Here is a 14,395-nt window from a genome sequence, read left to right as displayed (position 1 = left end):
TGGTTGGCTGGTTGCTGGTTGGCTGGTTGGCTGGCTGGCTGGTTGGCTGGTTGGCTGGCTGGGTTTTTTAAATGCCATTATGTTGCTTGCTTTTTTAACACTATTTCCTTTAGGTACAGACTTTTAGGCTGGCTGTCTCTCAGACACTTGAAAGCACCGTGTTTTCTGGCTTCCATGTGTTCAGTTAAGCAGTTGTCTACTCGAGTGGTGAAGCGTTTACTAAGTGACTAGGGCAGGGAGTAGACCCCAGCTCCCCAGAGCCCAGGTGAAGGCACGTAGGTGTGGTAGCCCACCTGAGTCCCAGTGCGTGGACAGTGGAGGAGAGAGGCAGAGCATCCTTGGAGTAAGCAGGCCAGCCGGGAGAGCTGTGTCAGTGACTCTGTGGTGATCTGGGAGACCCTTCCTTGATAAATAAGATGACTCCAATCTCAAAGCTCAACAGGCATGCACATGCAGGCCTACATGTGACCGCACAGACGTGTGTGCCCACCACAGAGCAAACACACCCATGCACATCCACTTCTCACAACACATATGCATTACAGAACAAGGAGAATTGGTTGGTCGTCGGTCAGTCAGGGTCGCCTCTGAGGCAGGGAACACCTGTCCTCTTTGTTTCTACTTTTGTCTTCATTTTCCGGGGATTTTACTATAATTATATTAATTTCCCTTGTCCTTAGCACTTAGGAAGCTGCTTCGTTGTGTGCCTTAATATCTTTTTTCATCTTTAAAATATTATTGTTCATTTCCCAGAGGAGGTCTCACAACCCCTACTCTTTTTAGACAATGTGGGAAGTAAGGCATTGAGTTAAAAGTGAAAGGATAATAAATCAGTCTCTAGCAAACAATTTTCCTTAAGTGCACTCAAACACCTTCAAAAGACATGTTTATTGTCTTAAAACAAAAAGCATAATTTCCCAGATTCTGCAAAAGAAACAAGCACAGCAATATATATATATGTAAATATATATACATATATATATATATTTCAAAACTATAAACACAAACAATAAGTAAAAAAAATCAGTATTTCTAGCAGAAATTGAATGTGAGAGATATAAATAAGTCATACATTAAACAAAAAGAGACAAATGGGCGCTTAAAAGAACTCAGAATCACCGTATTAATTGGGGAGACACGTATCAAAATATTACTGAGCTACTGTTCCTATCTGCCCCATGGGCAGGAGCAGAAATTCTGTTTTCAGCTGCTACTGAGAACCAGGACCTTCCCTGATGTGGGAGGCAGATGGCACCTCAGAGCTACATGCCACTTCAGGAACACATCTCCATGTCACTTTAATGCATGCAGCTCAGAAAAATTACTACAAATGAGCATGAGAAGGATGCTATAACGTGTGCCTAGCACTGCTAGATATTAAAAATGAAAAATATATCTTAATACCATAAGCTTTGTATCTTATTCAAATTAGATTATAAAGCTGAAAAGTATAAATAAGAACAAATCCTGCATATATAATTCCAAAGCTAGAAATTATAATGGTAAACAAAATCACTCATCTAAAATGAATGTAATAGAAGTACTTATAGGTATTTGTATGAGCTCAGAAATTATTTAAATTATATTGTTTGTATATACAGTCTAAATGTTGTTTTCATTTCCTCAGATGATGAGATGAGACCATACACAAGCTTTACAAATAGAAGGCTTGGGCTGAACCAGAGTATTTTTATCTCTGTTCTAATTATCCCTAGGCCTGGACCTATAAACTTGCAGCCTAAATACAATCTAATAGTCTACAAGCCCAGACCCTGAAGACTTCAGCTTCCAGGCTCTGTCTGCTAACCTAGGCCTAGACTGTTTTCAGCTCTGAGACTTACTGCTGAATAAGCTCACCCTTCCTAGTTCTGAACTCTGGCTGGCTGGTCCAAATCAGCTGTTCTGGCTCAAACGCCTCTCCAAGCTGCCTGATTCAAACTGGTTTCTCTTGCTTCTTACTGAATTGCTCTACTTGGAAAAACTGCCTCTGAACCCAATGAACTGAACTGCACTGACCGCACAAACTGAAGGGAAACTGCACAGATTGGCAGGAACTCAACAGAACTGCACAGAACTCCACTCTCTCCCTGCACTGCTCTTAAGTAGTCTCTCCTTCCTGTCTGTTCCCTCCAGGGCTGGGTGGATCCTATCTCTCATTCATTCTGTCACATCTTTCTCTGGTTCTCACTTTGTGTACCCCTCACTTAGACGTCACTGTTTGGGATTAAAGGTGTGTCTGTGTTTTTTTACTGAAAGAGGAAAAAATATGGGGTTGATGGGTAGAGGGTTGAGGAGGGTCTGGGGGGAGCAGGCAAAGGGGAAAGAACACTATCAAAATATATTTATGAGAAAAGGCAATAAAATATTATTGTGCACCACTATCAGATTTTCTCCATCTCTACTCACCAGGTCTTGGTGTTCACCTCATACTTATAGAGGTCATCCACCAGCCCGTATTTATTGCCTGGCAATGCTTTGTAGCCTCCATGGACATAAATGGACTTGGTTACTTCATCATACACACTTGTGTGGCCATATCCACCTTGTACAATCGCTCCTGTAGTTTCTGGAACTAGCCAAGTGTTTGATGCTGTAGCAGAAAAAAATAAATAAATAAATCATGAAACTCAAACAGTAGTTAAAAATATAACCAAAGTATCCCAAAAGCCACTAGGTTAACATTTTTATAAGTAGCTAGAACTGAACAGCACTCACTCAGCACATAATAGCTGAAGATGCTACAGTCAGTGCTGACGAAGGACTAACTGTCCTTGGTATCCCATAATAACTTCTGAAACACTGAAAATCCAATTATTGTATTACCAAAAGAGAAAAGGGGAAACTTTTTTATGTGTATTTGTGTTATTTAAAAATAGTCCTTAATAAAATAAAATATATAGCAAATACATATTGGTGCCTTCGTGTGACAAACTCGAAATAAGTTAGTGATATAAAAAAGATAAAAATTACATGGCCTCTGCCCTGAAACCTAAGCTAACTGAGCAAACTTCAGAAGGTGCCGGCCCTAAGAACTAAAGTTTCAGCACTCTCCTGACAATCATATCGCTGGGTTTTACCCATGGGCACACCAGTGAACGTTTCAAAGGAAAAAGAAGACATTCTCCTGTGTCTGTAACATCAGCAGGCCAGGTGGCTGCTGGGACCTGATCATGTCCTCTGCAGGAGCGGGTGACATGAGCCTCCTCTCCTGCCCAGCAGCGCTCTCCAGCACTGCGTCCTGTGGCTCAGTGAGCTTACATCCTCCAACATTATCTGTTCCCTGCTGTGTGCTCTTTCCTGTGGCATTTTCAGGGTGAAAGAACTTTACCCTTCTGACATCAGACACCTAGGCATTACAGCAGCAGCTCAAATGCACTTGGACACAGCGGTAAACACCACTTAAAGAAAAACTGACATTTTAATTTTCACTTTCCTAATACACAGAATTTTTCAAATGCTCATGATTCATCTATTATTTCTATAATACTCAAAAATTCATCCCACTTCTATGCAACCAACAAAAGAATAAAAATAGAATTTTGGTTATAGAATAACCCAAAAGGAAGTGAATGCGCAGATACTTTTTAATCCACCACAACTCCCCTTGCAATTCTACAGAGGGATTGTTCCTAACTGGAACCACAATCTACCAGACAATACGTGTGTTAGCTAACATCTGGCAGGGACACCAGCCCTCCAGCCACTGCAGTGCATTGGTGTGCCCTCCATCCAGCAAAGCACTCCATGACCGAATGACACTGTGAAGACATGAAACACATCATGTGTGTTTGACAGCATGCGTGTTAGAGAAGGGAGACACGCTTATGAAACAGTCAGCAAGGAAAACTGGACGGGAACAAGCTGACCTGACAGGTGGCACACAATACGAGGGTGATGCCATACTGCTTACTATGAACGCAAGGCAGGCAGAGCTGGAAGGGTGAGCAGGACAGCACAGGGAGGATCAGAGGCAAAGGACGAAACGGAAAGGTCCAAGAGCGACAGCACGGGAGGTACTATGTGCAGCAAGTAGAAAGGCTCAGCAGCGCCTAAAGAGTAACACATCTGTAATAAAAAGTGCGCTGCAGGCTCTAGGAGAACTTCGGGCGAGGCCACGGAAGGCACCTCCCTCACGCAGACATTCCTGCTGCTAATGCGGCCCGCACAGGAGCACTCATCCTGAGACTGTACAAGGACTCAAGGTTGACTGTGCTGTTCACACAAAAGCCAAAAGGAGGAGCTCATTAAGGAGGGAGACCCCCAGAAATGAGCACAGTTGTAAATTTAAACAGCAACTATGAGGTAAATGTTTGTAGACAAATTAAAATTTATAGAAAAAAGTTATCACTACTTGGAAATGCCATAGGAGTCGGGGAGAGGTACTAGAAAAATTAAAACAGTACAGAAAATCAGGCATACACTGACCAGGCCACCTGCACACAGTAAATAAGAACCTCTTCCAGGAATCAACAGTTTATCCTTGAGAATCTACCTTAAAGTAACCAGAGGCCTAAAAGTATGACCAAGAACATAATACAAAAAATTAAAATCCTAAAAATCATGAACTATACAACGACATAAGCGAATTTCAGCTTTTGGTTCATAGGTAAAATCCAAGGGAACAGCACCATCTACTGGAGTGTCTCACATCTTAAACTATTTGTAAATCTTTGAAAATGAGTGTATAACATTCCCCCTCATCTGGCTAAGAGATGTACCCAAATATTAAATGACAAAAATCTAGCATAAATATAATCATAAAGATTATATTCAAAAGCATTAGTCCTTGCCTTATAATTCCAATCTAAAATGATTTACCATTTGACCAAATAATTAGAAGATTAAAAGTGAAAATGCTCCAAGCACCAACTAATGAAGAAATTACACGGTGAAGGCACTCACGGATATGGTACTCCTGTATGCTGCTGGTGTAGCCGTATAGCGCAGAGTACCCAAATATCACGATCATGACGGCGTCCCTGCTGTCCAGCTCCAGGATGTGCGCCGAGTGGCCCTCCACGGCGTACTGCTGGCCGTGCCCGACCACGGTGGGGGTCTTCGTGCTCCAGGACTGGCTGTGTACGTTGAAGACCCAGAGCTCATCTGTGACATTGCCGTCGCTAGTCTCAATTCTGCCTCCATACATAAAGATGTTTTCCTGTAAGTTAAAATGCACACGTCAGGAGACAGTGGTGATCTCTCAGCACCATGCATCGACTTTTTAAAAGACCCTATTTAAATGCTACATGCTAGAAAGGGCCCACAGCCTACCTCAGGCAGCTCCGTCCTGTAAAAACTCTCATGGAACACAGCAACCAAAGCGAAAGGGAGCGTTACTATGCTTTCAGCAAGTTGCATTAATGCGTTTAGTTTAAATGTTCACATTATATGCTCTACTAAGTATATTTTTGTTTCCATGCACTGAACCGATGTGAGTGGGCAAATGCATTAAACATCTCAGGAACGCAATGCTTCAGACTGCAGTGGTTTTACAACGGGCGGCTCCACACGGCAGCACCTGAGCTCACTGGCCTCACCCACGGAAAGTATTCCCAGTATCGGAACGACCATAAGAGTTGCATTTTAATTATGTCGCCTGTTTGACTTGTTCTTATTACTCTCGACCACTCTCCAAAAACACGGACATTTGCACATCACTGAGAGTGTATTTTATTAACCATTTATGGCTGCGGGAAAATATTACATGCTGTTAGTTGACCTAAGGTAAACCTGTATCGCACTTATAAATTATCCAGTTAATTTCATTCACATTTGATTCGTATAAGTGAGACAAAAATGGTACAGACCACTATGTTTCAGCAAACTAAAAAGATGATTTCTTCAATTTGATAAAGGTTATCTAAGAAAAACACTAAATTAAAATTAACCTTAATGGTGAATGTAGGATGATTTCGCCTAAGACCAAGAATAAGATAAGAGCGCCCACTTTGTCACTTCTGTTGAAAACTGTACTGAAAGGTCTATCTAGGGCAAACACACACACACACAAAAAAAAAAAACAACTAATAAAGTCCAGATAAAAATGGGATGGAACTCAATTTCTATCAGCAGATTACATCACCTTCTAAATAAAAGATGCGAAGAAGCAGAGTGAGCGAGTGATTCCAGCTCTACCGCAGCTTAAGGTTCGTGAACAAAGTACGTGCGTGGCTACATACTTGCAAAGGTAGCAAAGCAACTAGGCTGAACACCAGTTTTTAGGAATCAATTTACAAGAGTTCAAAACCGAAGGGACAGAACCCAGACGAAATTTGCAAAGCTATAAATGGAAAGCTACTCCATGTTTGGGGCTCAGAACACGTAACACTGAGGTGAAAGGAGTCTCAGCACGCTCTAGCGGGAGTCTACCTAGCTTCTTTGTCGAAGCAGACAGAAACGCCATTCTAAAACTCATATATAATAGCAAGGGTTGCAGAAAAGCACAAACTTCCTTAAAACTTCATACAAAACAAATCTCCAGACAGTGTGGTCCGGGCACACATTAGCACAACAGGAAGAAGAGTCCGGAGACACCTGAAAGTAAATGGATGTGCCTACGGGCCAACGGTTATGACACAGTGCTAAGACGACTCAAGAGACATTCAGATGCATGAAATTGTGTGTGTGTGACCAGCTCTAGAGTTTTCACGTAGAGATGGGACACTGTGTCAGCCATAACTGCTCTTTCCGTGCCCTCCTCCTTACGTCATATCCTGTAAATATACTAATATTTAAGTACAGATTTCACGTATAAGAAAACAGGCAATTTTGTCTGTTTTTGGCTAATTTTGCTTAACATGGCACACAGTTCTATCCATTTTCCTACAAATAATTCGATTTCAGTCTTTATGGCTGAATAAAGCACCGTGCAGATAACATTTGCACCATCCTTTCGGCTGCTGGTGGGCGTCTGGTCTGGCTCCATGTCTTGGCTATTCTGGCGAGTGCCGCAATATGCATGGATATGCAGTGTCTCTGAGGTGTGCTGACTGAGACCCTTCACAGACAGAAACAAGAGTGGAGACTGGATTACCTCACGGTTCTGCTCTTAGCTCTTATGGAGCCTCCATCCGGACCCCGCAGTGGCTGTGGCGCATCACCGTCCAAGCAGCAGTGTGCAAGAGCCCCTTTCACTGTTATCTTGACAATGTTTGCTGGCCTGTTTCCTTTCCTTTTAACTTTACTTTCTGTGCATGACTGTTTGCCTACATGTAGAGAATTTTTTCTTTTCTTAAATTTTTTATGTAACTTTTATTACTTACATTTTATTCACTTTGTATCCCCCCCATAAGCCCCTCCCTCCTCCCCTCCTGGTCCCACCCTCCCCCCTTTCTGCATGCATGCCCCTCCCCAAGTCCACTGATAGGGGAGGTCCTCCTCTCCTTCCTTCTGATCTTAGTCTATCAGTTCTCATCAGAAGTGGCTGCATTGTCAGGGTTCTAGGTTATCTCCATGAACAGTCCTTGGTTGGAGTATGAGTCTCTGGGAAGTTCCCTGTGTTCAAATTTTCTTGTTCTGTTGCTCTCCTTGTGGAGTTCCTGTCCTCTCCAGCTCTTACTATTTCCCACTTCTTACATAAAATTCCATTCACTCTGCCCGTCAGTTGGCCATCAGGCTCAGCATCTGCTTTGACAGTCTGCACGGCAGAGGCTTTCAGAGGCCCTCTGTGGCAGGTTCCTAGGTTGTTTCCTGTTTTCTTTTTCTTCTTATGTCCATCCTCTTTGCCTTTCAGGATGGGGATTGAGCATTTTAGTTAGGGTCCTCTCTTTTGCTTAGTTTGTTTAGATGTACAGATTTTAGTGGGTTTATTCTATGTTGTATGTTTATATGAGTGAGTATATACCGTGTGTGTCTTTTTGCTTCTGGGACAACTCACTCAGGATGATCCTTTCCAGGTCCCACCATTTACCTGCAAATTTCATGATTTCCTTATTTTTCATTGCTGAGTAATACTCCATTGTATAGATGTACCACAGTTTCTGCATCCATTCTTCAGTTGAGGGGCATCTGGGCTGTTTCCAGCTTCTGGCTATTACAAATAAAGCTGCTACAAACATGGTTGAGCAAATGTCCTTTTTGTGTACTTGCGCCTCTTTTGGGTATATGCCTAGGAGTGGTATGGCTGGATCTTGAGGAAGCGCTATTCCTAGTTGTCTGAGAAAGCGCCAGATTGATTTCCAGAGTGGTTGTACCAGTTTACATTCCCACCAGCAGTGGAGAACAGTTCCCCTTTATCCACAACCTCTCCAGCATGTGTTGTCACTTGAGTTTTTGATCTTGGCTATTCTGATGGGTGTAAGGTGAAATCTCAGGGTTGTTTTAATTTGCATTTCCCTAATTGCTAATGAGGTTGAGCATTTCTTTAAGTGTTTATCTGCCATTCGATATTCCTCTACAGAGAGTTCTCTGTTTAGCTCTGTTCCCCATTTTTTAATTGGATTACTTGGTTTGTTTCTTTTCAGCTTCTTTAGTTCTTTATATATACTGGATATGAGTCCTCTGTCAGATAAAGGGTTGGCGATGATTCTTTCCCAATCTGTAGGCAGTCGCTTTGTTTTGACGATGGTGTCCTTTGCTTTACAGAAGCTTTTCAATTTCACGAGGTCCCATTTATTGATTGTTGTTCTTAGAGCCTGTGCTGTAGGTGTTCTGTTCACGAAGTTTTCTCCTGTACCAATGAGTTCTAGGGTATTCCCCACTTTTTTTTTCTAGCTGATTTAATTAATGTGTCTGGTTTTATGTTGAGGAATTTTAATCCAGCAACATGGCTGTTCTGGCAAGAGATCACATCCAAAGACCTTCTGGGTCTGTGTGATCTATCTGTAATACAGACACACCTTTAATCCAGGAGACAGAGGCCAGCAGATCTGAGTTCAGGGCCAGACTGGGATAGAGCAGGTTTCAGGTAAAGACAAGCTTAGGTGCAGGTGTAGTGGTGCCCACCGTTAATCCCAAACAGTGATGGTAAAGTTAGTTTGTAGAAGGAAGCACCATGTTTGAAAGCAATGTCTAACTGAGTGGCAGAAACAGTGATCCCCTGAATCAGAGAAAGATTTGACAGAAGAGGATACACTCAACTCTCACGAGGAGAGAGAGGAAAGACAAGCTTCTTAATGGGCAATGCAGAGGGAGACAAGAGGCAGCTTTACTGGGAAAGTTTTACAGAGAGAGGTTAAAGGCAGAATGAACCAGAGAATGAGAAGAAACCAGAAGATTAGAGCAGATTGTTGGAGTTAGTTTAAGGCCAAGCAGAGCAATTCAAATGCCAAGGGAAAAGCCACATTGAATAAGTTACCTGGTGGAGGAGTTTAAGACAGAACAGCTGAGTTGAACCAGCCATCCCAGAGCTCAGCAAGAACAAGCAAGGTGAGCTTATTCAGCAGTAAGTCTGAAGCTGAAAATATTCTAAGCCTATGTTAGATTGTATGGAGCCTAGAAGCTGCCAGGACTAGGCCTAGGTTAGCAGGCAGAGGCAGTAAGCCACTGAAACAGAAAAATAAAAGTTCCTTTCACAATCTGGCTGGAATACAGACATGTCCTTAGTACACACCTTTAATCTCAAACAATGACATCTAATTGAGGGACAGATAAAGTGAGGAATCAGAGAAGGATCTGACAGAATGAGTCAGAGACAGTAAAAAACCAACTCTCATAAGAACAGACAGTAAAGAGAAACTACTTAAGAGTGGTGCAGAGAGAGAGAGAGAGGGAGGGCAGGAGAGTTCATGGAGACAGTACAGTAAAGTTCTGGAGTACAGTAAGGCTGAGTGCAGTTGAGTTTGCACAGTCCAGTTTGTGGTGTTCAGAGGCAATTTTTTCAAACACAGCAATTCAGTGAGAAGCTGGTTTGAATCAGTCAGCTTGGAAAGGAGTGAGCCAGAACAGCTGAATTGGACCAGCCAGAGTCAGAAAGAACTAGAAAGGGTGGGCTTATTCACAGTAAGTCTCAGAGGCTGAAAATATTCTGGGCCTAGGGTAGCAGATGGAGGCTGGAAGCTGAAACCTTCAAGGTCCAGGCTTGCAAAAGATTGGATTGTATGGAGGCCAGGCCTAGGGATTAACAGAACAATGATAGAAATGTTCTGGGCTCAGCCCAAGCCATGTATTTGTAAAGCTTGGATATAGTTCTCACCTCATCCCCTGATCTGAGGGGGCAAAGCAGCATGTATGTATATATGTGTACTGCATGTGTTCCTGTTTCCCGTGGAGGTCAAAAGAGGGTGGAGTTCCCAAGCATTTTGAACCACAACATGAATACTGGAAAGCAAACCTGAATCCTCTACAAGGGCAACAAGTGATCTTACCTACTGAGCCATCTCTGGCCCTTCATTTGTTTTCCTGGTGATGATGGGATCTCAGGTTTAATCGCATTTCCCTGACGAGTAAGAATTACGAACATTTTCCATGTATTTATTAGCCAGTTTTACTTTTTCTCTTTTTGTTGAAGTTTGGTTTTTTTCAGACTGGATTTTATGGAGCCCACACTAGTCTGAGGCTGCTATGTATCTAAGGGTGGCTTTGAACTCAGGTTCCTGCTGCCACCTCCCCAGGTCCTGGAGTCACAAGCACTGCCATGCCCATGGTTTCCTGCTTGTGGTTCTTTTGAGACTTGTCTGTTCAGTTGATTTGACTGTTTATTGAGTAGATGAATTCTGGAGGTGTGTTCAGCTTTTGAGTTCTTTGTAGATTCTTGTTGTTAATGCCCTATCTCATATACAGTTGACAGTGACTCCCTCCCATTCTATAGGCCCTTATTCTGCACACATACACAAAAAAATTAATAAAACCCATTATTTTAGGCCCTAAATTTTTTAAGTACATAAATTCCATATATATATATATGTATATATATATATATATGCTTTTTTTGGAACATGAAACACTACCTACAATTCATAGAACTTTTAAGTGATCATTAATAGCCAAAACAATCTTAAACAAAAACAAATTTGAAGTCTAAGACTCTTTGACTTCCAAAGGTATTAAGAATTACAGAATGCAAAGCAGAGCAGTAACAGAATAAAGATGAATGTATGGACCAATACAACAGAACAGAGAGCCCAGAATAAACCGACCAAATGGCAGAACAGTTTAATGGGAAAGGACAGTGTTTCCACAAAGGGTTCCAAGACAGTATTTACCCACAGGTGGAATGAAACTGGGCCCTGAACTTAAAACACATAAGATCCCAAAGTTGAAGAGAGATACAAACATAAGATCTAAAATGTGTAAAGTTAGGGAGGAAAAAACAGTATAAAGGAAAAGCTTCATGTTGTTAATCTGGTAATGATTTCCTATATAAGTCACCAAAAACAAAAATCATAAATAAATTGTAACTACATAAGCCTAGAACTTTTGGGCTGACAGAGGACATAGCTAAGTGACAGAGCACGTGCTTAGCACGTGCAAGTACTGGTGTTCAATCCCCTGCACCACCAGAGGACGCAGGTCGGAGCAAGAGCACTTGTGTAGCACACGTGAGGCCCTAGGGTCAATCTCCAGTTCCACGCACAAAAGAGCAGCACTGTAACAGTGAGCAGATAGGGAAAAGGAGAAATACCTACAAATACCTACAAACCACATAGCTGGTGAAATGTTAATATATCAATACACGAAAAACTCTTAAAACTTAACAACAAAAGCAAGCCAATATAAAAATGGCAGAGGATTTGAGTAAGCACATCTTCAAAGTAGATATGCAATAGCCAGTAACACTATTTAACAGATTTCAATCCAGCCAGGGTAACACAGTGAGACACTGTTTAAAAAAAAAAAAACAAAAAAAACTACGAAACAGTACCAACTGCTAGTTAACTGCAGATCATAAACTAATAACTCTATTATCAACAAGGACCTAGTATCTAAAATCAGAAAGCACCGTTAGCAGAACCATAGACAAAGCTGGAAGCCGTCAACACTAACAGACTGTAAAATGGCACTGCCAGTATACAAAACAGTGTAGAGGTTCCCGGAAAACTCAACATAGAATTGCCACATGAGCCACCAACTCTGCTCCCAAGCATCTAAAAGAACTGACAGCATACAGACAGACAGATGTTGACCATGGCGAAAGGTGGGAGCTCTCAGCACCGTTAGCACGGGTTTCCCTAACGCACACACAGTGGCGCACCGTCTGTACTGCCACATCCCTGAGACTGAACAGTATGCTGAGGAAAACACGCCAGCCACACGGAACAGAGGCCGTCTCATTCTGCTCACAGCGGACACCTACAGGAGTCAAACTCAAACGAGCAGAAAGCTGGCAGTTACCGGAGTTGGAAGATGGGAGGAATGGTTAGCGCTGCAGCTTTACAAGATTAAAACATACGTGACGATAACGGTGACGGCGATTATATACTATAAATGCACTTCAACATCATTCAAATAATAAATTGATGTATACATCCCCACAAATAAAACAACCAGGCATGCTACGACCCCAAGACCCCAAGAACAGAGTAGAAGGAACATAAATGTGAGGGCAACAGCCAGTTCAAAGCCAGCCTGGGGTAGTTAACAAAGGCGTTCCGCAAAAACAAATACCTGCGGGAGGGAACCCCACCAAAAGCCCTCAGTCTTCACTGCTGCATATGCCCAACATGACACAAGATAATGAAATGTTAGCTCTCCTTCTTGGGTGCCCTGTGGTCTACCGTTCTCACTGAGCACTTGACAGAAACCTGAGACCTAGCATTTCTCTAACCCAAATGAAGACAGTAACCACCTCTTTCAATCAAGAGATTTACCTGATAGAGAGCGAGAGAATGTCCGTATCTCTGAAGAGGTCCTCTCGAGACAGTGCCTACATTCCATATACTGCTTTCTAAATTGTAACTAAACACAGGAAAACAAACTAGATTAGTAAGCTAAAAGTCCTTTTCAGTTCTTTAATTCACGAGTTTCTTCACTTGAATCCAAGTTCTCTTTAAACTCAAAAGGACAAACAACTAACAATTTTATGAGCCATATTAAAACTTGTTAAAATGCTCCCGTCACAAAAGAGCTAAGCTGGGGCTTAGCCACCTAAACGTGCAGCGAGCAGAGGGGGCGCTCAGTGGTCCTTGTACCTGCACATCACCCATCTGCAGCTCCCGCTCCACTCATTACCAAAACTGGTCTAAGTGCGTCAAAGAACTGCAACGAGCCTAACGTAAAAATAACGAGCTCTCGACTTTCAAGTTAAAATAAAATCCAGGTTTCCTTGGAAATAGATAAAAATCTCCCTTTTTTCAATAGTCATTTGCTTTCAGTACTTACACTTATCCTCTATACATGTGTGTTTAAATAACCAATTCATCAGGAATTGCTTATTTCCTACACATCAATACAACTTACTTGATAATAATTCTTTTAAACTGTGCAAAATAAATGTTATTAGCAAAAGTTTCATAAAAGTAAGCTACTCTTGTATACTGTGACACAAAAGCATGACTTCTAGAATCTACTGCTATGGACGCTGAGGTTCTGAGCTGCATCTGAAGTGCCCAGGGCTCAGCGCTCCAGGCGGACTGCCACACTCCAGGTGGCTCTTAGTTTGGCAAACACATGCAAGCGGCGGCTTGGAAAGTCACATGCCGCCTTCAGGCACCTAGTGAGCCCACCACAGAGGAACTCCACTGTCCCTTTGCTCTGTTTGTTTCCCCCTTCGTCTTACTACATCAGCAAACATGTATTAAAAAAAAAAAAAAAAAAAGATTGGGGGCTGGAGAGATAGTTCACTGGTTAAGAGCACTGCCTGCTCTTCCAGACGACCCGAGTTCAATTCCCAGCCACCATATGGCAGCTCACAACTGTCTGTAACACCTTCACACTAATGCACATAAAATAAATAAAATAATTTAAAAAGATTAAAAACAAGCCCCACTGTGCCCTTACTTCCGGTCAAGCCAGCACTCTGCGGCCCCCAGCTTCTCACCATGGGTCTTTCACCTCGCTTACTCCAACTCCAGAAAGCTTCTTAACCCAACACCTTCTGAAGAAATCCTAGGCACCCCGTTTCCGCATCCCTCTGCAGACACCGGGTGTCTTCCTGAACCCCACTTGTTCCTTCCGCTGCGGCTCAGCTCTTGCTCTTCTCTACACTAAACTCATTCCCTGTATCATTTCACTCTAGCAAAATCCCTGCTTCTACCCTTCTTTTCCATCCCCCTCTGTTCTCAGTCAAATGGTCAGAGTGAGTCTTCCCAAGTGTAAGTAAAAGGATGCTCAAAGGATTCACACACAAGTGTAATGCATAGATTCTTCTCCGTTCCTCCATTCATGTCCCCACCCTCCCCTTAACTCCATCCTCTCCTTTCACAGATTTCTTAACAAGTCACACGGGCTTTCCTGTACGCTTCCTCGCCTTCCTGCGCGTGACGTGGTGAACGCTTCCTCGCCTTCCTGCATGTGACGT

The 14,395-nt window shown here is 42.5% G+C and overlaps 1 protein-coding gene across 4 annotated transcripts in view; it reads right to left on the bottom strand.

Moving 5' to 3' along the window:
• Atrnl1 (attractin like 1) overlaps positions 1-14,395 on the bottom strand; it is a 527,893-nt gene that overhangs the window by 482,016 nt on the left and 31,482 nt on the right. For all 4 annotated transcript variants that reach the window (XR_008722856.1, XM_055630013.1, XM_055630014.1 and 1 more), the window contains exons 8-10: positions 12,747-12,834; positions 4,903-5,158; positions 2,407-2,590 (exon numbers count right to left, since the gene is read on the bottom strand). Coding sequence is in view for 3 of the 4 variants with exons in the window: in XM_055630013.1 (XP_055485988.1) it covers positions 2,407-2,590; positions 4,903-5,158; positions 12,747-12,834 (528 nt within the window). In the remaining variant the exon portion in view is untranslated. The remainder of the gene's footprint in view (positions 1-2,406; positions 2,591-4,902; positions 5,159-12,746; positions 12,835-14,395) is intronic.

This window comes from Psammomys obesus, unplaced genomic scaffold (assembly GCF_907164565.1).
Source record: "Psammomys obesus unplaced genomic scaffold, mPsaObe1.curated_primary_1811, whole genome shotgun sequence".
Lineage (NCBI taxonomy): Eukaryota > Metazoa > Chordata > Mammalia > Rodentia > Muridae > Psammomys > Psammomys obesus.
The sequence above is the reverse complement of the archived record's forward strand: the minus strand, read 5'-3'. Positions and strand labels throughout refer to the sequence as shown.